The sequence below is a fragment of the Erigeron canadensis genome, chromosome 6 (genome assembly GCF_010389155.1).
Source record: "Erigeron canadensis isolate Cc75 chromosome 6, C_canadensis_v1, whole genome shotgun sequence".
In the NCBI taxonomy this organism is placed as follows: domain Eukaryota; kingdom Viridiplantae; phylum Streptophyta; class Magnoliopsida; order Asterales; family Asteraceae; genus Erigeron; species Erigeron canadensis.
Genome location: NC_057766.1, coordinates 7082817 through 7108991, shown reverse-complemented (window position 1 = coordinate 7108991; position 26175 = coordinate 7082817). Strand labels below are relative to the sequence as shown.

At 33.3% G+C, this 26175-nt stretch overlaps 2 protein-coding genes across 2 annotated transcripts; both read right to left on the bottom strand.

Annotated features, from left to right (window-relative positions):
- Positions 1–3197: 3197 nt before the first annotated feature.
- On the bottom strand, positions 3198–5797 carry LOC122605885 (disease resistance protein RPS4-like). Its single transcript, XM_043778842.1, has 4 exons — positions 5497–5797; positions 4880–5167; positions 4184–4796; positions 3198–3859 (listed from the first exon to the last, which is right to left on the bottom strand). The coding sequence occupies exons 3-4, from the start codon at positions 4772–4774 to the stop codon at positions 3266–3268; spliced, it is 1185 nt and encodes a 394-aa protein (XP_043634777.1). The 5' UTR covers positions 4775–4796; positions 4880–5167; positions 5497–5797; the 3' UTR covers positions 3198–3265.
- Positions 4789–25139, bottom strand: LOC122604235 (disease resistance protein Roq1-like). Its single transcript, XM_043777126.1, has 5 exons — positions 24655–25139; positions 5863–6931; positions 5497–5787; positions 4885–5167; positions 4789–4796 (listed from the first exon to the last, which is right to left on the bottom strand). Exons 1-5 carry the CDS (start codon positions 25137–25139, stop codon positions 4789–4791), a joined length of 2136 nt encoding a protein of 711 aa, XP_043633061.1.
- Positions 25140–26175: the final 1036 nt, after the last annotated feature.

Here is a 26175-nt window from a genome sequence, read left to right as displayed (position 1 = left end):
TTCTACGTTGGTCGGGCCAAAAGCTAACCATACTAACGACCCCGGAAGTACAAGTTGTTTGTTTTTGTAACTTTCTCACATTATATAGTTTAGCCACCCTTCAATCCTATGCCAAGTGTATCGAAAAACATAGATACACACATAGTACAAAAAAATAAAAAAATTTAAAACAGTTCAAAATATAGGACGCTATTGGCATTGATGAGAGCTAAACATTACATTAGTGATCATGATATAATATACAAAATTTTCATGACATTTATATATTTAACTTACATTCTTAAAATTAATACAGGTAGCTACTGGCCCAGGCGAGAAACAGACTTTCGTTGTAATTATTTCGAGTGATTATTGCCGCCATTCGACATCGTGGGGGAGGAGGTGATATTGCTCTTTCAACCAAATTTTTTTTTTTTTTTTTCTAATCTAACCAAAATATAACTCGGAACGATGAACCTAGGGATGGCTATAGGCCTCATTTGGGCCAGGTTGTGGTAATTTTGGATCGGATCTGATTGTAAAATGGTTACTGAATCCGGCATGTCTTTGTTTAGTATAGCTAGAGATAGAGATTATGCGGACGGACGGGTTATCAAGGTAAAAGTAATTTATTCAAGAGTAATGATGGATCCTTTAATATATTACACGCTAATTATCCTACTAACTATAAGATCAAACCATATGAAAAATCTAACGGGGTGGATGAATGAAGATAATAAACGGGTTATACATGTCAAGATTTGATGTTATTAAGAGGATTAATAAACTAATGTTTTAAGAAGATAAATCATTTTTTATATCTAATTCAGATAGTTTTACTTTATGAGTTGGATGATGGTATGTTTTAGTTTTACATAAATCTAAGATATTATAAGTTGGAAAATTCTAAACTAATAGTCTAAAAATCTAACTAATTATTCGATTTAGGAAAGACAATTAGTTGATAACACATGTCATTTTCTTACAATTTTAAGAGGATTTTTAGGCTAATTATTATAAGGGTTTATCATTTATCTTATAAATTTATTAGATTGCGATATTTAAATATAATTTAGCTATTTTAAAAACTGGAAGTTAAAAAGTAGTGAATACGTAGCTGGTTTGATGAGAAAGTAAAGAAAATAATATTCAATCCATTTTTATTTTTGTTGAAGATATGGTTATATCATGTAGAGTAAGTTTTTTATTGATACATGTCATGTCAATTACGAACTTTGAAAATCGTACATAGTTAACCCTTATGTAACCTCGGAGGTGTTTAGTGTGGTGTTTTGAAAATAGATTTTGCATTTTCAAAATAGACTTTGCATTTTCAAAATAGACTTTGCATTTTGAGAAAGCATGTACGTTTTTAAAAAACATATATATACATGTTTTTTCAAAATTGCGTTTTCATAGCGAATATTCACTTTTTCATCTAAACTTTTTTTTAGATTATCTATGTTTGACGAAACAACTTAATTTTTTTCTAAAACTTTTTTTAAAATATGGTTTTTCTTATTTAATTATCTCTCGTATATAGATATGGTCTTCTCTCTATTAAATAAGAGAGAATCGTTATTTTCTTATGTGACAGTCATCTTTCCTCGTCATATCAGCTTTTTTCCATAGGTGTCAATTTTTTATGATTTTGTGTGTAAATTTTCCCATCTCAAATGAGATCTCATCTCATGATTATTAATATAATAATAATAATCATAATAATATAAAAATCAATATATACGCGGGTGCTAAATCTTAGACTTAAAAGAAACCAAAATAGTGTTGCGAAGAGGGATCGAACCCGTGTGTCATGGGTTCACGGGCCCATATTTTACAAATCACCTATCAACTTATTTGAAATTTTCGCATCGTAACAAATAAATATATCCTTGAACTAAAAGTTGACGTAGAACCTTCCATTACTAATTTTCAATGTGATTCTACTCAACTCCAACCAAATTTTAGTTTTCCTTTTAAATTCAAATGGTTTTCATTTTTATCAAAAATATTTCATATATCTAAAGTTACATAGTCATATGAGAATTTGTTACATAGTCATAGTCATATGAGAATTGACGTAAATTTGTCGATTAAGTACATAGTAAAATTTTCTTAAAGTGTTAAGTTTTATTATCTTTTTCTTTTATTATATTTATGTAGTCTTATACATGATTTAATTTAACATTTGATAAAAATGACACTCATAAGTAATTAGTAATTACTTGATACTTATATAAGAATGAATTTCATATCAACTCAACGTTAAATGACTTATAAGGTATGTAATTTAATATTTAATAAGTTAGTAAATTTAGGGAATAAATTTAAAAAAAAAGTAGGTGATGTAAGCAAACAGTCTAAAGGTTAAAATTTAATTTTGATTTCATCTAAAGGTTATGTTTTTTTAGAAATGAATTTAGGAAGTTGTTTTATAATTATTGAGAGATATTTGAATATTAATGCATATGATTCATTTATACTCCAAATTATACATTATATCCACTTAATTATTAAACCTGTTCGTTCATGATTTATCAATTTAGTCAAAATGGTAGGAATATATATATATATATATATATATCATAAGATTTTTATGATTAATAAATATTTATGTTTCATTGTCATGCTTTTATATATTCGACGTATATCGTATATTAATATATATATATATATCATAAGATTTTTATGATTAATAAATATTTATGTTTCATTGTCATGCTTTTATATATTTGACGTATATCGTATATTAATAAACAATAATTTTGTTGTTTGTATTAGTCATAATCTGACAGTCTTTTATATCATCATAAAGTATGAATAATAATGTAACCATCACTTATTGTATTTTCAATTTATGTTTCAGTTATACCGCACAATGTGCGGGTTTAATCTAGTTTGTTTCTTTCTCACATTTAAACAACAAATATCATATCAATTTAGTCTAGGTTTTTTTTTTCTTTCTAAAATTATCTAACAAAATCATAATGAAAAGAGAAAATCGCAATAAAACTTTAAAATTGAAACCAGATTTTTAAAAAGGCAATGAAAAATCGCAATAAGACTTTAAAATTGAAACCAAATTTTTAAAAAGGCAATGAAAAATCGCAATAAGATTTAGTTAAATCGCAACTTTGTCATTTTTTTTGGGATTTTGACTTTTTATTGTGATTTTGACTTTTTTTTTAAAAGGTTGTTGAGTTGTTTTAATATTTGGATAGTCTAAGTAGGTTCATATTAGATATTTCAAATTCAAATGAAGAGAACATACAATTGTTTGTTAATGTTACAGTGAAAGTTCATGGCTTACAATCGAACAAAAATTGGTTGTATACTTTTCTATATAAGAGTGAGTACTACCACGAAGATGACGTGTCTCAACGTTGGAATAATCCGAGATGGAAGTTCTACCTTGTTGGATGGACTCGATATCTTGTTTATACACTATTTGTGCCCCGCATCTTATAGCGCGCTTAATACCTGTATATGTTATAGTCATGACATGATTATCTTCAATACGAGACCAATCTGCGCGTGGAAAATCACAATACATGTTCTGAATGAAGCTAAATGGTATATAGGTAATCCATATATTCCCATTCTCAGTTGCTGCAGTAGCTGCATTGATGAAATCAACCTCTGAATCTGCAGGAATCAGCTTTCCATCTATTTCAATTGTGAACATGATTTTAGGAGAACGTTCCCCCATAAACCACTTTCCATGAAACACTGCACATATCGCAAACCCCATGATTTGTGAATTCCATTTGGGAGGTAACTTCAATGCTATATCACACCCATGTAGTTCTTCTTCGAACCAGCCAGGAATCTTGCTACCAGGGATAGCTATACTAAACCGATGACCTACAGCAGCACATTTCTGCATTCAACAATGAACCAGTTAGACAAGATGCATTAGAACAAAATTAATGCATTAGGTAACAAACCTTAGTCTTCTTTTTGTACAATTAGGTAACCAACTTAGTTTAGGCCAGAAGAATGCTTGAAGCTTGAAACACTCTAGTTACAACTAATTACCAAAGATAACCAACATTTCTAGGAGCCACGTTAGAGAAACAAGTGAGCGCAGTCCACAGAATTTAGACACGTTAGATGCCACATCATAATGGTTACTGGTTATCGGGTCTAATTAAGTCTGATAGTTTAATGAAAAATTGACATTTAAGAGGTACATAACGGTTACCTGAAGGAAAGATTGGTGCAGCATCTTATCAAGGCATCGTTCATTCTCTTGATTGTTTAGGAGTTTAACGCAACCAGGGAGCCATATCTTATACAACCACTCATACTCTTTTGATAAATCTTCAATCTTTTCTAATGCACTGCAACGAGTGGCGTTTAATGATTGTATTCTTAACGGGAGCCCATTTAACTTTTGAAGTTGGGTACAGTCATTCAACCCCAGGTGTTTAAGATGAGAAAGATGGGAGATGCTTGTTGGTAATTGGATTAATTTAGAGTTGGCACTTAAATGTAGCTCTTCTAAGGAGGAAAATGAATGAAAATCTGTTGGAAAGTCTTCGACACTGATTTGTCTACGACTAAGATCTAGTTTCTTTAAGGAACACAAATTCATTAAAGAATAAAAACTAATCGACTCTGGTAACCTTTCTAAGTCCCAAGTGTTGACCGTAAATCCTAGCTGAAGCTCTTCTAACTTTTCCATGCTTCCGAGGTCATCGGGCATTTTTTGCAGTTTCTTGCAGTTGTGGAGATAAAGAATCTCTAGATTATTTAACTCACATATAGAGTTTGGAATACTCTTAAGATTCATACACCTTGTGAGATTCAAAAACCTGAGACCAGACAGATATCTAATTGATGATGGTAGTTCTTCTATTCCAAAACAACTATCAAGATTTATATTTGATAACTTTACCATACTCGGTGAGACTTCTGGAAATCTTTCAAGACAGTAGCAATTCGAGAGAATCAAAGTCTCCAAAGATTCCATCTCAATGTTGGGCACGAGACCCTTGAGCATATTGCAACCAGTCATATCCAAGTAAACAAGCCTTTTGTGACATCCGATAGAAGGGTGAACCTCTTGTAAATACATGCAATGAGACATAACCAGCCTCTCAAGATTTGGCGCCCCTGAGATATCTGGAAATGTTGTGAGGCAGTCCATGCAATTCAGGTGAATGAATCTCAAGTTGGGCATAATCTGACAGCAAAAACAGCAATGAATACATTATAACCCATGGTACTCGGAATTATAAAATAAAAAACAAAATGGTCTTGGGTATTGAGGTATATGTTTATGCACTACAAATTATGACTCAAAGAAAATGTAAGGATGCACAAACTGTTAAAAACTGGGCTGGTCCAGAAGTCCCAAAAGGCCCGGTCATGTAACCGAATAGCCACATAAATCCACTATCAGTCCATAAATTTCATTTGGGAACATTATTAGGAAGGACTAGCTACGACATATTAATTGAACAAGTGTCGGGACTTCATTTTCTCTCTCACAGTTCCATGGCCACTATATACCTTTCGTCCCATCCATAAATGTTCATTGTCTCCCAAGTGCATTTGAAGCCCAACAAGCTTACACATGTCTGCTACTGGAAGAGAAGAAAATGGGTACCCATACCATGAAAGCCATTGTAACTTTTCAGGGAAAAAGGTAGGCTCATATGAGATAAATTTTTGTTCAATATCAAGGAGTCGAAGATTCTTCAAGCTATAAAAAACATCAGGACTGAAACCTAACTTCTCATCATACTTGTCATCACTGTATTCTTTGTATGGCAACACTATGGCTTCAATAAGTTCAAGTTCCTGCACCACAAACTTAGAGATCAAAATCTATTGGTTCTAGAAACAAGTATGTTTGAAATTGAACTGGATTATTACACTGTTTTTGTTAATCAAGTCATGGATTTCTTTGATTTTCCAGACTCTGCTATTTGTGAAACTGTCACGAACTATTTTCAAACCCATTTCTTGTATGAGATCATGCATCTCAACCTTTTTGTTTGAAATGGTAACTAAAGATTTTTCAGCAAGTACACTAATTCCTATCGCTGGATCAAAACCGAAGCTATCAAATACTCTAGTCAAGTGTTCTACACCTTTGCCCTTGAAGAAACATGCAATGTCTAAGAAAATTTTTTTCTCTGAAACATCTAGCCCATCAAAACTTAACTTTAGTTTGTCAAAAATCTCAGCATTTTGTGATTTTGCTAGTCTATTTAAGGCACTTCCCCACACACTTGCTTTTCTTCCTTGGAAGTAAGAACCTAAAACCTTCAAGGCTAGAGGAAGACCGCCAGCATAGTGTATTGCACGAGTTGACAAGTCCTTGTACTCTTCCGGAGGGCTATTTGTTCGAAAGGCATGCCTGCTAAAGAGTTCAAAAGCTTGGTCCGTGGGTAAAAATGCTGGCTTATACTTAGCATCTGCATATGATAACAAATGCTCATCTCTTGTGGTAATAATGATTCTACTTCCCGCACCAAACCACTCATGTGTTGCAGCTAGGAACTCTAATTGCTTAGCATCATCCACATCATCCAAAATAAGAAGAATCTTTTTGTAACAAATCCTGTCCTGTATAATGTCAACTCCTTCATGAGGATCCTGAACATCAAACTCGGGATCCATCATTAGAATATCTCTTAGAATCTTTTCTTGTAAAGCGCATATATCCTTTTTACTTTTTTCTCTAACATCTTTAACAAAGCTACTACTCTCAAACTTGTAAGAAATTCTACGAAGGAGAGCTTGGGCAATAGTTGTCTTGCCAATTCCTCCCATTCCCCATATCCCTATCATTCGCACCTCTTTTGTTGCATCTATTTGCAAGTGTGAAATCAACTCATTCATATGATATTCGATCCCGACTAGATTGGTCTCCCTACCACGAGGTTGCATATTTCCTAAGATCTCTTGAACTATCTTGTTGATAAATGCATATTCGCCCCTGTGAATTGTGAGATTAGTATTAGTAACAAGTCTTTAACATCTATATTCTAGAGCCGAAAAAATTAGATAATGTTTTCCAGAAGTTAAAAAGTATAACAAGTGTTGTTTGTACTTGGCCATTTTTTGGCAATATATCAAATAGGTTGCTATTTGCTAATTATATACAACTACAACATCATGGCCTTCCTCCAAAACTAAGATCAAAAAGAGGTGATCTTATAACATAAAAACATAATGGAATCTAGACTATCTAGTTATACTATTGATTTAGTCTAAAAGAATTCAAAGGCAAGTATCCATCATACCTAGTTTAGAGGGGTCTATAAGTTTGATGAAGATGGAAGAATGCCATATAGATGAACATGATGTGGACCATAATCTCGTTCATTGCTTGGTTAATACTATGTTTAGTGTGTTATGTATATATAGGGGTTTAGTGTGTCAATATGATAGATCATAACAGAATGGCGGTTATAGGAAGTTATAGACAGTTATGTCTATTAGTGAAGTGTCGTGACTGTTGGTTTACATACACAATGAAAGTTACTTAGGAGAAGTCATGACCATTGGTGAATAGTCACAATGGATCTCTTTATGTCTATAAATACAAAGTATCGTGTAAACAGAATTTTGTAATCTATCACATACGATTATATTTCTAGTAAATTCTCTCGTCCATATTTGTGAATCAAACGATTAAAGACAACAATTGGTATCAGAGCAATCAGGCTTTTTGATTCCAAACACTGTGACTGGAAAGAATAAAGAACACCAACCGGAAGTACAACGGTTTGTGAAATACGGTAACAGGAAGAAGAAAAACTTATTTATACATAATCGGAATACGCCGGCGACGGTGGTGCACAACCGGAATTAAAACAAACGGCGGAAATTGTAGGCAGCAACATCACTTCGATCATACTCTTGAAAAGGAGGAAAAACCGATTGAAGGAAATAACCGACTTCAATCCCACTCTTGAAAACTAGGAAAACCGAATTGAAGGAAAAAAAGAAACTGAATTCAATCATACTCTTGAAGATAAAGGAGGAAGCGCACTAATTGAAGGAATTTCATAACCCAAATCATAACCGATTGAAAGAAATTTAAGGTTTCATTTTTTATTTGGGGAAGAACACTTTTGTGGGTAGCAGGTCGCGTGAAGAACAGACACAAAGAGGAACCCATCAGATTTTTGGGTTTTTAATCCGTGGGTAGCGGTTGTAGAAGACGACACAAAAAGGAAACCATCATATTTTTGGGTTTATAAACAAAAAAGAGACTTTTGTTTGAGGAGGCGTACGACCGACACAAAAGGAAAAATATATCAAGTTTGGGATTTTAAGTAGGAACAAACAGATTTGTTATTTTGACCGACAAGGAAGACGCTTTATAACACTTTTATCGGATTGACAAGGGAAGGACGCTTCTCTCCGACAACGGTTCTTTTAAAAGGAATTACTTTTGGATATCCATAACACTCAGGTTAGAAATCTAAATCATTTTTTGATTTCTAATATACTAGTAGTATAAATTTATTATGTATACTATTAAGAAAGCCCCAAATTTTAAAAAGTGAAGATTATAAGAATAGAAACCATTTCTGGAGAAAATCTTAATAGCGCCTTAGTTACACAAAAAACTGTTGCACCAATCTCTCATTATCGATGCCCCATTTTGGAACCAACAAATTACACCGCTTGGGTCATTCAAATCAAAGTTATACTTGAAGCGAATGGATTATGGGAGATGATAGAACCTAAAGAAGATGCGGAACCTGATGAGAATAACGATTGCCTTTTTATACCAAACATTGACCAAAGATGTTATACTGCAAGTTGCTGGGTGTAAGACTGCGAAGGAAGTCTGGGAGGCGTTAAAAAAGAGACATGTTGGAGCAGATAAAGTGCATAAGGCATGTTTACAATCGTTAATGATTGGATTTCAAACACTCCAAATGAAGGAGGATGATACATTAGATGTCTTTACCGCTAAGTTAAATGGTTATGCCACTAAGGCAAAAGAATTAGGAAAAACTTTGGATCAACCGTTACTAGTACGAACACTTTTAGATTCAACGCCAGATAGAATCATCCAAATAGTGGCATCCATAGAACAAAACTCAGATATAGACGAAGTTACTTTCGACGAGATCATTGGAAAATTAAAAGCGTATGAGGAAAGAATAGAATTAAACTCAAGAAATGCGGACGTGGAGAAAGCCATGAAAACTTATTATTCGCGCATGGCGAACACTCTGGAAGAGGAAGGCGATTCGGCAATTGCGGACGTGGTAGATCAAACTTTTCACGAGAAAACTGGCAAAATAATAGAAATAGAAATGACTCGAAAGAGGAAGGCTCAACTCACAAGACGAGAACAAATACGAAATGGAATAAGCAAGTGAGGGATATGAGCAAAGTACAATGCCCCAGATGTAGAAAATTTGGGCATCTTAGGAAGGACTGCAATCAAGTGCCGACAACGCAGGAACAATCGAATCTTATCCAAGAAGATGAAGAGCCATCATTGTTAATGGCAACACACAAAAATGAACAGAAAGAGATACTGTTAAATGAAGGACAATTCCAACCCGAAAAGTATGCTACAACAGATCAAAGTATCCGGTATTTAGATAATGGTGCAAGCAACCATATGATGAAACTAAGAGTCACTTCATGGATATTGATGATAACATAACATGACGTGTTCGTTTTGGAGATGGATCGTATGTAGAGATAAAAGGAAAAGGCTATGTTTTGTTAAGATGTAGGAATCATGAACAGAAGATTATATCGGAAGTATACTACATTCCAAACCTTAAGAGCAACATACTGAGTCTAGGACAACTCACGGAGATAAGGTGTAAAGTCATCATGGAAGGAAACAAACTGACTTTACATGACAAAAACAAGATAGGTACACCCATATGTCTCTTAGCGAATATAGATAGCCATGCATAGTTGTGGCACGCTAGATTAGGTCATCTAAACTTTAAGGACATCAAGAACATGACAAGAAAGAATATAGTGGAAGGAATACCAAAGATTAATCACGCAGGACAGATTTGTGATGCTTGCCTATTAGGAAAACATATTAGGACTCCATTCCCAAATCAAGCCAAATTTAGATCGAAAAAACCTTTGGACCTAGTATATGGAGACCTCGGTGGCCCCATAAGCTGAACCACACACTCCGGGAAGCAATATATTTTCTTGTGAGTGGACGACTGTACACGTTTCATGTGGGTCTACTTTCTGACATCAAAAGATCAAGCATTTGATACTTTCAAGGAGTTCAGACAACATATTGAACCTGAATTGAGGACAAAATTAAGGATGCTGAGAACAGACAGAATAGGTGAGTTCACATCTAATGAATTCACCAAAAACTGCAGGGAGAATGGAATAGCACGAAATTTAACATCACCTTACTCACCACAACAAAACGGAGTCGTAGAAAGGAAAAATAAAACAGTGCTATCTACAACTAGAAGTATGATGAAGGCAATGAAGTTGTCACTAGACTTTTGGGTGGAAGCAGTCAGACACGCCATCTACATACTAAACAGGGTCCCTACAAGAGCCTTGGTGGATAAGACTCCATACGAGACACTCTACAACAGAAAACCAAATTTGGAAAAACTAGGGATATTTGGGTGCACAACTTATGCTAAGGTAACAATACCTCACTTACAAAAGCTGGATGATAAAAGCGTACCCATGATTTACTTAGGTGTAAAGGAATGATCAAAAGCATATAGCTTGTATGATCCGGAAAAGAAGATGAAACATGTAAGTAGGGATGTTAAGTTTACGGAAACCAAACCATAGAATTGGGATAATAGTAGAGAGGAACCAACTACATAAAACTTAGAATGGACAAGTTTTGTGGTACGAGGAATAGACGATGGAAATACTACATCAGTAAACTCGGAAAGCAATGAAGATGCTCATCAGGAACAGGAACAAACTACGCTCCAAACTCTCCAGTTACCCCTCCAACATATACTTACAACCCATGCTCAGTGGAGGAATATGCTACTACTAGTTCCTTTGGGAACTTAGAAGAAAGATTTGATGATACACCAACACGAGGTTTCAAAGATTTGCATGCATTATATGCAAATGCAGTGTAGTTGAAACTGAAAGTCTGCTACTTACGGAAGAGGAACCACGTAACTACAGGGAAGAATTGACAGATAAGAAATGGATTGAGACCATGGAAGCAGAACTGGATTCAATTAACAGGAATAACACATGGACTCTTACTACTTTGCCTGCGAATCATGAGGCAATAGGACTCAAGTGGGTTTTCAAGACCAAGAGAGATGCAAAAGGAAGTATCATCAAATACAAAGCAAGACTAGTAGCAAAAGGCTACGTGCAGAAACAAGGAATAGACTTCGAAGAAGTATTTGCATCAGCTACACGTATTGAGACCAATCATTTGATCTTAGCACTGGCAGCACACCATGGATGTCAAGTACATCATTTGGATGTCAAATCAACATTTTTACATGGGGAATTAAATGAAGAAGTCTACGTTACACAATCTGAAGGTTTCGTAAAACCGGGAAGTTCAGGGAAAGTTGACAAGCTCTCGAAGGCATTATATGGTTTAAGGCAAGCACCAAGAGCTTGGAATATGAAGCTTGATCAAACCTTAAAGTCATTGGACTTCAAAAAGTGTAATCTCGAACAAGCGGTCTACACAAAGAGAAGTAAGACTTCCACACTGATAGTTGGAGTTTATGTTGATGACTTGATAATCACGGGCACTCCAAGGAAGAAAATAGACATGTTCAAATCCCAGATGGAAGATAAATTTGAAATGAGCGATCTAGGATTGTTGGCTTATTACCTCGGGATAGAAGTTACCCAGACAGGGGAGAGATTACAATTAAGCAGACAGGTTACATCAAGAAGATCTTAAAGGATTCTAGTATGATGAAAAGTAATGAAACCAAGATACCTATGGATCCGGGAACAAAGTTGGTCAAGGCGGAAGATGGAACACCAGTTGACCCAATTTATTACAGAAGTTTAATTGGATTTCTCAGGTATCTACTACACACTGGACCAGATCTAAGTTACTCGGTTGGATTACTCAGCAGATTTATGTAAGAAACAAAGGATCAACATTTGAAGGCGATAAAGCAAGTAATCTGATACATCAAAAGAACCAAGGAGCATGATATTATATACAAAAGAGATGGCGGGTGCAAGATTATAGGTTATAGCGACAGTAGTTATGGAATCAATACTAATCAAGGAAAAGGAACTACTGGAATAGTATTCTATTTTGGACAATCCCCTATCACCTGGTGCACTGAGAAGCAACCAATAGTAGCACTCTCATCATGTGAATCAGAATTCATGGCGGCTACTGGAGCAGCATGTCAAGCTTTATGGTTAAAGTGGCTACTTAGTGAAATAACGGGCTGGAAAGAGGAAAGAATAACACTGAAGGTTGATAACGTTTCAGCAATGGCATTCGTCAAGAACCCAGTATTTCATGGAAGGAGTAAGCATATCGACATTCGTTACCATTTCATTTGTGAATGCGTAGAGAATGGACACATCAATGTGGAACACATTAGTGGCGAATTACAAAGGGCTTATATATTGACTAAAGCACTACCAAGGCTCAAGTTTGTCACTATGCGGCAGATGCTCGGGGTTCAAGATCTAGGACGAAGCAACAATTGAGATTAAGGGGGAGAATGTGGACCATAATCTCGTCCATTGCTAGGTTAATACTATATTAAGTGTGTTATGTAAATATAGGGGTTTAGTGTGTCAATATGATAGATAATAACCGAATGACGGTTATAGGAAGTTATAGATAGTTATGTCCAAATTTGGGGGGGGGGGGGGGGCGACTATTAAACTAGCCAACGTTAAGCCCAGAAACTTAAACTTATGGGGTATTTGGGATTGCTTTATAATTACCGGACTTTTGAGGGATATGTATCTGGAGAGAGATGGGGAAGATATATTACACACACGTGGAATGGAGGGATAATCACCCCGATCAGAAAGGGAAGGGTGAGAGACGTGCTCTTCTCACAAATATGGGAAGTAGGACATGGGCCACCAACCCCATTGGAGGGCATTCTTTCACTTTTGTCCTAACGTATTTTTTAAAGGCAAATTTGGATCACTAACACATGTCATCTCCACAACAACATGAAGAAAACCACCGTAGGTAAGAGAAAATTCCAAAAAATCCTCTAGCCCACCATGAAAAAAAAGAATAATATGTACTCGCTAGATCAAAACCAAAAAATATAAAAAATCTTGAATCACATCCACAACGACAACCACGGTTGGTGTCGCTGAAGTGTTCAATTATATACACATTTCTCATATTGATTTTAGGTTAATTTATGAGTATTCTTAAGCTTTTGTATTTATTTGCGATGCTTTATGGTATGTCTAAGTGCTTTCAGATTCTGATTCATAAAAATGGTCAAAGACGGCTCAAGAATGGATAAAGTGAAGTTTGTGGATAAATCTGGTGAAATGTATGGCTAATAAGGGTGTGAAGAGGGTATTTGGTATTACGTTTTGAAATGATTATTTGATTGTTACGTTTGTTAAAAGTTCTATAAAATGTGTTTGGATTAAAAAGTGATTTTGTTCAATAAAGTAACAAAATTTATTTTGGAAACACAAAAAATCTTTTTGAAAGCGCAACACCAAACACCCCATAAGATGTTGGAAACAAGAGTTAAAAAGCCTAACCCCCTTAAGAAAATTGCATGGCCGTTAAGAGATAAGACAAGAATTAGGTGGTATCAGAGCCTTGGTTGTAGAGAATTAGGTGGATTGACCTAGCCTGTAGCCATTGCACCAACACTTCATATTTAGCATGCATGATAGGAAATTATGTGTGCAACGTGAATTGTATGAAACGTGAAGCTTGTTTAAATGGAGTTCGTAGGGTTTTCATGACTTGTTGACTTGATTGTTATGTGATGACGTGATTTACGTATGTGTTAGTATTGGGATACACCGTGACTTGTTGAATTGAAGTTGACGTATGTTCTTGTAATTAGGAATTGTTTAACCCTGGCAAAAAGAAGTGATGGTATTAGCGGAGTATGGCATTCGGCAACCCTAGAAACGCCTGATCAACGATTTTACGACAACCCTATGTCATATGCAAGTTAATGAAATCATGGATAGCGCATAGTGGATTAAAGTATAGTAGGTAAACTGGTATGTTTGATAAGTGTTGGTTGGATGGAGGGAAAGCCGCTGGTATCACCTGTATGCAAACCCAACCAATACTTACCGAGCATAACGGAACCGAATCCTGACATTCATTCAATATATTAAAAGTCTGGAGGGAAAGCCGCTGGTATCACCTATATACAAACACCTTTGATGTATTGAATGTAGGAGTTAGATTCAGACTATGCTTTACCCACCTTGTTTAATGGCTTGACCACTTATATTTGAATGAGTTGGTTTGAACTTGTGATAACGATTGAGAATTGAACGAAATGATGATGCCTTAGACTATTGCCATGATAATATCCCCGTAGAGATATGTATTTTAGGCGGTCTAAAAAAAACCTAGATATGAAATGTTTGTTATGTGATGATTGATTTCGGATATCTCGGGTGTGTGAATTCTAAGAACTAACTTGCTAACCTAACACATGTGCTAAGGATAATGGTGAGACCAAGGAGAGTTGTACGAAATCGCGGTGATCAAGATGAACAAGAGGAAGTGGGTGGTCGTGGAAGTTGGTGTCGCTGATGTGTCCAATTATAACATATTTCCCACATTGTTTTTTGGTTAAAACATAAAAATTCTTGAATCACATCAACAACAACAACCACGGTTGGTGTCGCTGATGTTTCTAATTATAACATATTTCTTACATTGTTTTTTGGTTATTTTATAAGTATTCTTAAGCTATTTGTATTTATTTGCGATGGTTTACAGTATATATGAGTGCTTTCAGATTCTGATTGATAAAAATGGCCAAAGATGGCTCAAGAATGGATGAAGTGAAGTTTGTGGATAAATCTAGTGAAATGTATGGCTAATACGGATGTTAAGAGGGTGTTTGGGATTACGTTTTGAAATGATTATTTGATTATTACATTTGTTAAAAGTTCTAAAAATGTGTTTGGATTAAAAAGTGATTATGTTCTATAAAATAACAAAATTTATTTTGGAAACACAAAATCTTTTTTTAAAACGCAACACCAAACACCCCATAAGATGTTGGCAACAAGAGTTAAAGAGCCTAACCCCCTTAAGAAAATTGCATGGTCGTTAAGTGATAAGTGTAACATTTGTGAATCTCGACTCGTTTGACTTGTAATTAACGTGATTAAACATAATTTATTTATTTTTGACTTGTTGACTTAAACGTGCAAAATGGCTAACCAATTTAGTTTGTTGAAATAATTTAATGCTTTGTGACGATTCAGAGACGTGTAATATACTAGACGAGACTTTGTGGCTGTATTGATCGATTTTATGATGTAAGACGACTCCTAAATTATCTAGTAATGTAATCGGGTGATCCACGGGTCGACTCAATTGACTCATGAGCCACCCATTTGACCAAACCCTATCTCATTCACTCCCTCACCCTCCATCGACTAATTCTATTCTTACACTTCTCTCAATTTCTCTCTCTCTCTATTGAATGCAAAACTAAGTTCACACTCTCTAAATTCTTGAGTTATTAAGGTTGCTTAAGCTAGATCCATAATAAATTCATCATCTATATCAATGTAATTTGAGCTTAGTTATTTATGGTAGAGATTTTTTGTCTGTCAAAATAAAGATGAGAGTTCTATCATTGACAATAAGGTAGTTTAAAATTATTTGGTTCATTAACTTAAATGTAAAAGTTCGATGTTAAAAAAATATGATAAGAGGTATAAATAAAAGTTTTCTACCTAGTTAAAGTTTGTTTTCTGTCCCAAAATGTCTTGTTGAATTGATTCCTCAGATGGTATTAAAAATCAAATAAAAGCAAGTTTTTATTTGGAAAAGGTCCATGAAGAGAAAGATAAAGCAAGATGTAAGTAACTAAGTATTACCTAATGCAGTTTTTGACAGGTTTTAAGTTCTAATACATCAACGAAGTATGAGGCGGTTGAGATATAGATAGTCACACACACACACACATATATATATATTGGAGAAAGTTAATTTTAGTACAGGCATTAAAAAAAAGTATAAAAGTACATGTGTAAGTTAACTTACTTCCTTCTTCTTTCAATATCCGACCACCACCATAATCCTCCGGTGACGGTGACCATCTCCGGCGAGACTTACACATGTGTAAGTCTCGTCGGAGATGGTCGCCGTTGCCGTCGGATCATGGTGGTGGTCGGAGATGATCATGGTGGTGGTTGGCGGCGGCAGTCTCGCCGGAGAAGAAGGAAGTCAGTTAACTTACACATATACTTTTTGTACTTTTTTGTAATGCATGTAGTATAAATAACTCACCCATATATATATATATATACTTAGGTAACGAGACTAGTTCAGGTTCTCTCTAATGATCAGAAAAAACCTTCAACTTTTGCATGGGGTGAGGATCGACCCTTGACCTATATCTCTAGAAACATAACCACTTGATCCAACTATAATACTTAAATAAAGCAGGATGTCTTTCATTTAATTTTTATTTTGTACTTCTTCCGTCCCATATTAAATATCCAATTCGGATTTGTCAAGTCTTCTGCTTTCAACTTTGACTATCAAATTTTTTGTTTATATTATATTACACTTTATATAAATTATATGGACATATTAAGTTTTAAATATACTTTTCAATGATTAAATTTAACATTTCATATAAGACATGAGGATATTAAAAGAAAAGAAAAGAATATAAAATAAACATGACATCATGGGTCACGTTGTGCCATGTAACATTTTATATGATAACATGACTACTAAGAGGACTAGGAGTGGTTTGGTTGATTTTATCAATTCTTCCAAAATATTCCAATTACATTTCTCCAACTCATTCAAACTTTTCAACCCTCTCAACTAACCCTTCCCACCATTTTTATTGGCACTACATAAATTCTCAACCCTTTCAATTTTTATCCAATATTAAACATTCTATATCTTATCCCCACACACACACTCTCTTCTTCCCGTCTCTTTCTTGATTTTATGCTGAGCGGCTTCCCAACCTTACCATAAACCTGTCGGACCATAAATTTGATACTGGCAACGTTGTTACCGCCGGTATGGTCCCATAAAATCCTCAACCCTACCACCACTCCTTACCCCCTAAGTATTATAAGCTAGGTGTACTAATAAATTTATAACTAATTTTGGTTAACCACAACAATTATATTTTTTCTACATAATATATAGTTGTTTAATATGTATTATTGTTGTGAATGACTAAAACTATTATAAATTTATGAACTTATCCCTTCCCATAAGATCGAATGAAAATGTCATTTGGTAGGAGAAAATTTTAAACAATAAAAATGTAATACCATATGAGAATAATGAGAAAATGAATAAATATTTGAAAAGTGAATAATAGAGATTATGTTATAATAAATATAATAAAAGAGACCTGCTATGGGTAGCCTACTAGACTAGTTACACCCCCTTATTAATTCCTATTTTATTCTCTCTCTTATTAAATTAATTAAGTTTTTTATTCCTTCAAAAAGGGAATTGCTAATAGGTGCCCCTAGGGCATTTGATAATTTGCATTAACTAACAATTTCTATATATATAAACTTCTACTATTAATGAATTCAATATAATTATTTATACCAATTTTACCCTTTTCTATTACATTATATAACTACTGATTTTATATCCATGTATAGAGACTTTAAAATACAATATATTTTTGAATTTATTAAATTTGTATATCCACTTATAAATCCATGACTTAATTTCGTCCGTTTGTGTGTATCAATTTTTAAATAAGTCTTCAAATAACTTCTATAAATTAATATAAGTATAAGTAGTATATAAACAATAAAGAAATCATTTAAGTGAGCACATGTATAAAATGATGATTTGAATCGGAATTACAATAAATAGAAAAAAAAAACATAGCAGTCTTATTTGAATCGAATAGAAAGCGAAAGCCTCTCTTCATTAGGAAAACATTGGTCAACAAAAAGGTACATAAATAGATACCAAGTTGTTGTTCCTCTTTATCAAAAACTATGTTATTATCATCAAAACTTAGATTTTCTTCCAAAGTAATTTCATCTAAATGAAAGTTAACTTTTTGACTCATATTTTGCAAAAAAAATAAATAATAATAAACAACAAATAAACATGAAAGTTAGTGTGTTTTGAAACTTAGTATTACATGTAAACAAGTTTTCTTTATAGACGAACAAAAGTATGATTTGAGGGGGAAAACAAAAAATGCATTTAGTGTATAAAATCATCAAAGTTAAATAATAAATATTTGTTGTATCTACTATCAAAAATACATAAGGTGAAGACACTATTTTTAAATAATAAAACGTAAATAGCAATATTTCTATCAATATATAAGTGCATATCCATTCAAATAAGTTTTAAAGTTTAAAATATTATTTAGTATCATACTGGTATAGAAAAGAATGACACATGGATTTAAAATCAAGTATTTGTGTAATGTAACATGAAAGGGTAAAATTGGTTTAAATAATTACATTGAATTCATTCATAGTAGAAGTTTATATATATGAAAATTGTTAGTTAATTAATGCAAATTATTAAATGCCTAGCCATTCCTTTCAAAAAATTACTATAACTTCCAATTATATTCAATTAAATATACTCTTTCATTAATTTATATATTACTCTCTTTCTTATTAAATCAATTTTATCTTTTATTTTTTCAATAATAATTTTTATAAACGTTAATCCTATGATTACACATTCTTACCTTTATGTATTATAAATTTCATTTTAATATTTCTTTTTCTCTCACATTTTAAACACAAAATAATTTTTCAAAAGAGTTAATTACCTAAAGATTATTGACACGAAAATAAAATTCCTTTTACAATATCCAAATTATCATATACATATACATTTAAAATTACCTTATATATAATGAAGTAGCCATGTAAGTTCTTTGCCCCATACTTTTTTTTTGTTATACTTTTTCTCAATGTTTATTTTTCATTTGCTTTTTTATTCATTTATTATTATATAAATTTGTAAAAGTTTTTTAAGGGATGTCTTTAATAAGAAAACACTTATTATTTGTTGACCGACCAATATGCGGGTATAAAACTTTAATGTAGTGTTTCCGTAGTTATGCTATAATAAAGAGGTCCGCTTTTAAATAGTTTTTTGCAATAGCTTTTAACAAAAGTAATGTGCATTTATTGTTATGTATGTAGTACTCGACCTTATGTGCATGCAAATTTTACATATTGTTATAGTTTCAGAGACAACGTCCTAAAAAAACTAGTTTTACATTACGCATGTGGGTTATACCATTATAAAATAAAACTATCTAAACGTATATTTATAACATGTATCATCCATACTTGGAAGAAGACTGATTGTAATTTTCGTTATTTAATATGATCCCTAATAAAGGGTAAACTTTATGTTATTTTTAGATTTTTATAAATAAAAACATAAGTTTTTTTTATTAATATGGCAGCCACCGAAATTCCCTTTTTAACACACATCGGCTCCCTTACATGATTTCACACACAAGCATGTACTATGATAGGGTTGTCAATCTCGACCCAACCCGAAACCCATCCCGAACCCAATCCGAAAAAAGTCAGGTTAGGGTTGGGGATTTTCGACCCACCAACCCGCCAACCTGAATTTTTTCGGGTTGGGTCTAGGTTGGGTTGTTGAGTTGTCAGGTTGTCAGGTCAACCCGTCAACCCGATAAGAGGATGATTCAAAATTTTGTGAGATGCTAACTGATGTTGGATGAGACACTAAGTTTATTAACTTTGTACCAAGTTCTAATAATAACCTCGAATTTCGTTCATTTTTATGTATTTTTTATTTTCAGCATACACATTAATTATAAAGCTTTATATTGTGTAACATTCCATATAATAATAATAATAATAATAATAATAGTAATAATAGTAGTAGTAGTAGTAGTAAAAATAATAATTAATTAATTATTTAATTACTTGCTTGTCTATTTAAAATGTTCAATATGTACATATAAATGTTCGATATATACGTACATATAGATAATATTATAAGATAAGTCGATATTTAGGATTTAGAGTATATAGTGTGGCCTTATATAGTTAGGGGATATTATTACAAGATGAATTTAATAATAATATATTAATAATAATAACACTATATATATGACTAAGCTTGATACGTGGCCGACAATTAGAAGTCATCATCCATTTTCTTTCATCTATCTTCTAATCCTATCTAATTGTTCCTATCATATCCTGTAATAAGTTAGAATTTTCATATATCCTAAGATACTATCACCCGAACTCTCTACAAGAAATATAAGATTTCTAGAAATAACAATACTAGCTACTCTGATAACTAATAGTAATTCAAGAGTGAAAGAGGGTGCATGGACGAAATAATAAGAAGGGATGCAAAAGAGATTTCAGATTTGTATGACTTCTAAAATCATAAAAGTTATTACTTTAATAATAATGGTAGCCAAATCTTACTAGTAAGGTTGGAGAACAAATAAATGTGTAAACATGGTGTGTACATTAGAAGAAAAGGAGGTGACTAAGAGTTAGCAACTTGCCTAAATCTTTATCGGTATGAATTTTTGAGTTAAATCTTACATAGATTGATATGGAAATATTGTAGTAAATGTCTTTGCTAGTTAACCACTTTAGTATTTCACTTACGGTGTTTGGCTATTAATATTCTCTTAGTTGATGACGAGATCGATATAAATCGTAGAATTGTTTGAAGAGTATGAAAATATGTGATGATTTAGACCTTAATGGTGAACTGAGCCAAACATCTTAACGTTTGAGTTGAATCGTGTGGTTAAATTAGCAAAGACAAAAAGATAGATTAGTGGTTTAATCAAATTATGAATATATGTGATAGGTGCTAGAAAGGAGATTTAATGTTTGTAATCATTTTGTCATGGCTAAGGTGAGTATATCTATATGTTATATTCTGTTATGTAGGCTAATATGATTTGGAAAACAAATCATGATTAGTTGTTGATTATGATGTGTGAGGCCACAACACTTGGGTGATGACTTATAAACTTGGTGGTGTAATATGGATCCATATTAGGTATGACGGTTAAGACGTTATGTAAGACCCGGTTGGCATTAATGTTCCTAACTGATTATGTATGCGGTGGCCGTGATATGTATGTTGATATGGATATACCCACTAAGCCTATGCTTACTGTTTAGTTATTCCCATTTTTATAGGTAACCCAGAAGACCGAGACAAGTAAAGGATTGATTAGAAGCCTTAGTGTGTAGAAGTTGCTTTGGAGGTTGTACATCCTAGAACATACTTGTGATGAAGGGTTATTGATCCCTTATACTTACGTTTTGGTACTCATTGGTACTCATGTACGCCCACAACATTTTAATTTGCTTCCTTTTTGATATATATATTTAATATAAACTTTTTTTTTTATATACTCTATGTTTTAAATTTTTACATAACGTGTTTAAGTTGGTAATTGATAGTTTTAAATACATAAAAAGGGCTTTTAGATTTTTGGGGCGTTACATATTGGTTGATTTATTCCGTTATATATTTGCTTATCAGGTTATATGGATTGGGTCATGGGTTGGCGGGTTGTAGGTCAGGGTTGAAATTTTTGACCTGAAATTTTTAGTGGGTTGGGTTAGAGTCATGGTTTTTCAACCCGAACCCGCCAACCCATGACCCAACCCATTGACAACCCTAACTATGATATCCACTGCAACGCGCGGGTATCATGCTAGTTTTATGTAAAGACAGAAATTTTCTATCCTTTAAAGAAAAATTATTTAAAAATATATTGTGTTAGTGAAATAAAATTTAAAAATAAATAAATTTATGTAATCTTTTGTAAAGAAAAAAAATAATAAATGTCATAATTAGTTAAACTAACAAATAGAAAGAATAAAGATACATTTAATGAGATAATTAACTAAATTAGGAAGAAATAAAAAAATATTTAATGAAATAATTAGTTAAACTAATGATTATTTATGTGTGTAAGTGTGTAACTAATATATTATGGGTTTCTTTAGACACTCTCTAATAAAATTACAAAATATTCTGTATTTAATAGATAAAATCAATACATATCTATCAATAAACTAAAACAGGATTGACATGTTCTTGAAACGACATGTGGCGTAATCCTTGATCGATACATGTCCTTTTTAATTTATTTATTTTGTTAAATTAGCTTTTTTAGTTGTATATAAACTTAATTTACTTATTAGACTTAGAACTAAGCTCTAACTCTTGGCTTATTAATACAAAAGATATTATAACCTTATCTGATTAATCGTTTTCACATTAATAAATTGTCTCTTTTTCTTTGAGTTCAACTTCAATTACTTATATTAATTATATTAAGTTATTAACATTAAGACTTCCAAAATTTGAGTTTATGATCTGAAATCATAAGGCTATTTGTCATCATCTACTATGCTTACAAGTTTCGGTTTTGATGTGGTTATAAAAATTTAAGGTAAATCTAAAACTCTAACTAAACATACATTATATTTATCATTACTGTTTATTATAATTTAGCTTCGATCATCGATTTACTTTAACCACAAATTATTTCATACTCATGAATCATGAGGCATATTCAAATTTCTTTATAATACAATCTATATAACTACTGTATATCATACGGGTATTAGGACTAATAATATTATAAAAAAAGAAATTCTCATTCTTACTTTTCCATTCTCATTGCTCAGACAGCCAAAGAAGAAAAATATCTCTTATCTTTTTTTTTTCCATACCAAAGTACCAAATACCCTTTTAGCTCATTGGTTGCTTTTTATTAGTATTAAATACTTCTAGCAAACACGATGGAATCGAAGTAAGGATAATTAAGATCGTATATATATCTATATCTATAACACTTTTTTTTTTTAACTGCGAATAGTATCATTCACCGCACCACCTTTTGCAATCGGTGGCAGCGATGCGATCATCCCCTAATGCCTTCCAGGAGGAAACCCAAATATAATTGCGAAAACCCCCTATTTGCGGAAATCAAACCAGTGACGTCCAAGCCATCCAAAGGTTCTATCCAACCCTGACGACCACTGAGCTGTGAAGCAGTGGTCATCTATAATACTTAATACTACTATATAAAAAATATAACCCTCATGTTGAAAGTTTACAAAAATGAGACATACGAATTGGTCAAAATGCTCTTAATGAATTAAATCACCATCAACCTTTAATATTAAATTGAGAAATTATCACAAATCATCCCTGTGGTTTTTTTTATCATTGAGTGTCCCTGTACTTTTCATTTTCATTGCTAGTAGTCCCTGCCACTAACAACCGTTAGTTGTCATCCCTTAAACCCCTCACGTGCAATGCACATAACGGCATTTTCGTCCAGTTTGTAACCATAGGGACTATTTGTGATAAAACATCTTTGAGGGACTATTTGTAATAAAAGACAAAAACTCATTATCTTCCTCCCTCTCTCACTCCCTCCACCAGCCAAACTCCTGGCTACTCTCACAGCCAAACTCCGGCCATCACTCTACCGCTGTTGTTGTTGCTGTTTCGTTTTTCAGCCACCACTACACGACTCCATAACATCCGAGGAAAGTATGAAACCTAAGTATCGATCTTCTAAACAAACCCATTTCGTCCCTCTTTCTAAAAACAATAATCTTTTTTTCCCCTTCTATTTCTCGCTCTCGCAGCCACGCACCAACAGACTACCATCACCCCACGACGGTTTAGAAAGAATAAGAGACGCTCAAACTTCAACACAGGTCGTTATAGATCTGACCATGCTCGATTATTATGTTTTTATCTTTGGTTTCGGTAACCATAGTGGGGTGGTGGTTCTCGGCTTCCGGCGAATTTTTCCAGCGGTGGCAGGTGGTGGCCGACCGGTCAGAAGTGGTGGTCGGAGTTGTGTGGGAGAAGGAATCAAAAAAAAAAATTTTAATCCAATATTTTTATTACAAATAGTCCATGTGGTTACGAACTTGACGATTATACCAACGGAGCAAAATTAACAGTTGTTAGTGTTAGGAACGGTTGACAATGAAAATGAAAAGTACAGGGACACCTAATGATAAAAAAAAACACAGGGATGAAAATGCAAATCGAGCAAACCACAAAGACGATTTGTGATAATGTCTCTATTAAATTACACAATCAGTCCATTATATTATAAAATATCTCTACTAACCCCTTTAAATCAAATACCTTTACCTACACCAATAGATGTCGCCACCACTATCATCGACGGCTCGCCGTCGCATTGTAACTAATGTGAGATTGTCACACACCCAACTTAATAAAAAACCTTTCACCTATTATTTTTTTTAATATTATTTTATACAATTTTATACTTCTAGATCCAGATCATCTTCGTTAATTAAAATCATACAGTCTTAAGATCTTAAGATGAAGATGCAAATCTCAACAAACTTGTTAAATAAGGATGATAATCGCTATAAATATTTTCTACTTGTTAAAGATTGTTTTTGGTCCCAAAATGTGTTGAAAAATGAGCAAGTAAATATATCAAATAAAAGAAAACTAACCCATTGCGATTTTTAGGGATATGCCAGCCAGATAAACTACTAGCTCTGGTTAAAGCTTCCCTCCATCTCTTAACTTTATCAATCTCGCCCTTAAACTTGTGATCGTGTTGTCGAAATGCATCAGCAAAATGACCATTCTGTTTACGGACATCAGATGGATCGACATGGTAGAAAACCGGTAACACCTTCCTTCGGTCATCATCATACTCCATAATTGTGGCAAGTTCATTCAAACACCACGAAGAATCCGCATAATTTTCAGAAAAAACAACTACAGAAAACCGCGATTCTTGAATCGCTTTAAGAAGCTCAGGAGAGATTGATTTACCTCTGCGTAGCATAATTTGGTCTTTGAAAACACGTAGTCCTTTTTGTAGTAAAGCTGCGTGAAGATGATCTACAAAGTTGTCACGTGTGTCTTTGCCTCTAAAGCTTATAAAAACTTCATACATCCATCCTGTGCTTGGTTCTAAAGGTGTTGCCATTGAAGTTGTTCACATTTTGATTAATGGTCGAAATGCTTTATAATCCTTTTCAAGCGAGTCTTCAAGGATTTTTTATTCAACAGGTGTCCTTTAATTGAATAGTGGTGGACCAACAAACCTGAAATAGTCAGAGGAATTATACGTAAGCAAACAAAGATTTCAACGAAACTACCAAGTGATTATTATGATTAATTTGGCGTTTACCAATATCTTAATTTAATTGCTTTTCGGAAAAATGAGTGTGGCTCATAATCTCATATTATATATTTGTCTCTACTGAAAACAAAGATCTTATGTTTTTGATCGATCGTAACATCTACTAAAAGCATAAGATCGACATTTAATAAAATTAATAGGTAACAATCAATTCTCCTAATTGTTTAGCCTAAAAATCCTCTTAATTAATAGGATCGTGACATGTAAAAAATCAGAGGGTAAAGTTAGGAAAGAGAATTAATGGATTATATGTGTTAACAAGTGGATATATTAGAAAGATTTATCATTTTCTTTAATAAAATATATATGGCTCATCATATACCCATATTACAGAGAGAGGGTTACTGCGATGCATTAATAAACGAAATTCCCAAAATTTCTTTCATCATACCATCTCTTGCTTTTGTCATATACAATGATGTTGTTACGAAAATTAATTAAGAGGTTATTTTAGGAGGATATATCATTACTTAAAAATTATGAAATACTACAACACAATAAGGGGGAAGGAGTCGATCGTGAGTTGGTCGGCGAGTTCAAAAGGGATGGAGCGAGTTCAGGGAGTAATGGATGCCACCATCGCAAGCTGGGGTGTGAAATGGCGGAGCGAGCCTCTAGCTCGCGGAGGGTTGAAGACAAAGTTTAGGCGGCAGGGGGCGAAATGAAACATTTTCAAATGGTGTAGATTTGGACCCTCCAGGGGGGTAAAATGACGAGCCTGAGAATTTTTTTTTTTTTTTGAATTTCTATATATATAGCCGAACCTATTCTACCAAAAACACAACCAAACACCATTTTACTCTATATTTCTCAATTCAAA

Bases quoted from the DNA above. Each gene is read 5' to 3' on its own strand.
- LOC122605885 (XM_043778842.1), bottom strand. From the start codon at position 4,774: ATGAATCTTAAGAGTATTCCAAACTCTATATGTGAGTTAAATAATCTA. The intron at 3,860-4,183 runs GTAACCGTTATG...TGTTGAATGCAG, and splicing joins TGCACCAATCTTTCCTTCAG to AAATGTGCTGCTGTAGGTCA.
- LOC122604235 (XM_043777126.1), bottom strand. From the start codon at position 25,139: ATGGCAACACCTTTAGAACCAAGCACAGGATGGATGTATGAAGTTTTT. The intron at 6,932-24,654 runs GTTAGTTTTCTT...CACAATTCACAG, and splicing joins ATCCCTAAAAATCGCAATGG to GGGCGAATATGCATTTATCA. The intron at 5,168-5,496 runs GTATATAGTGGC...TTTTGCTGTCAG, and splicing joins ATTTATGGATGGGACGAAAG to ATTATGCCCAACTTGAGATT.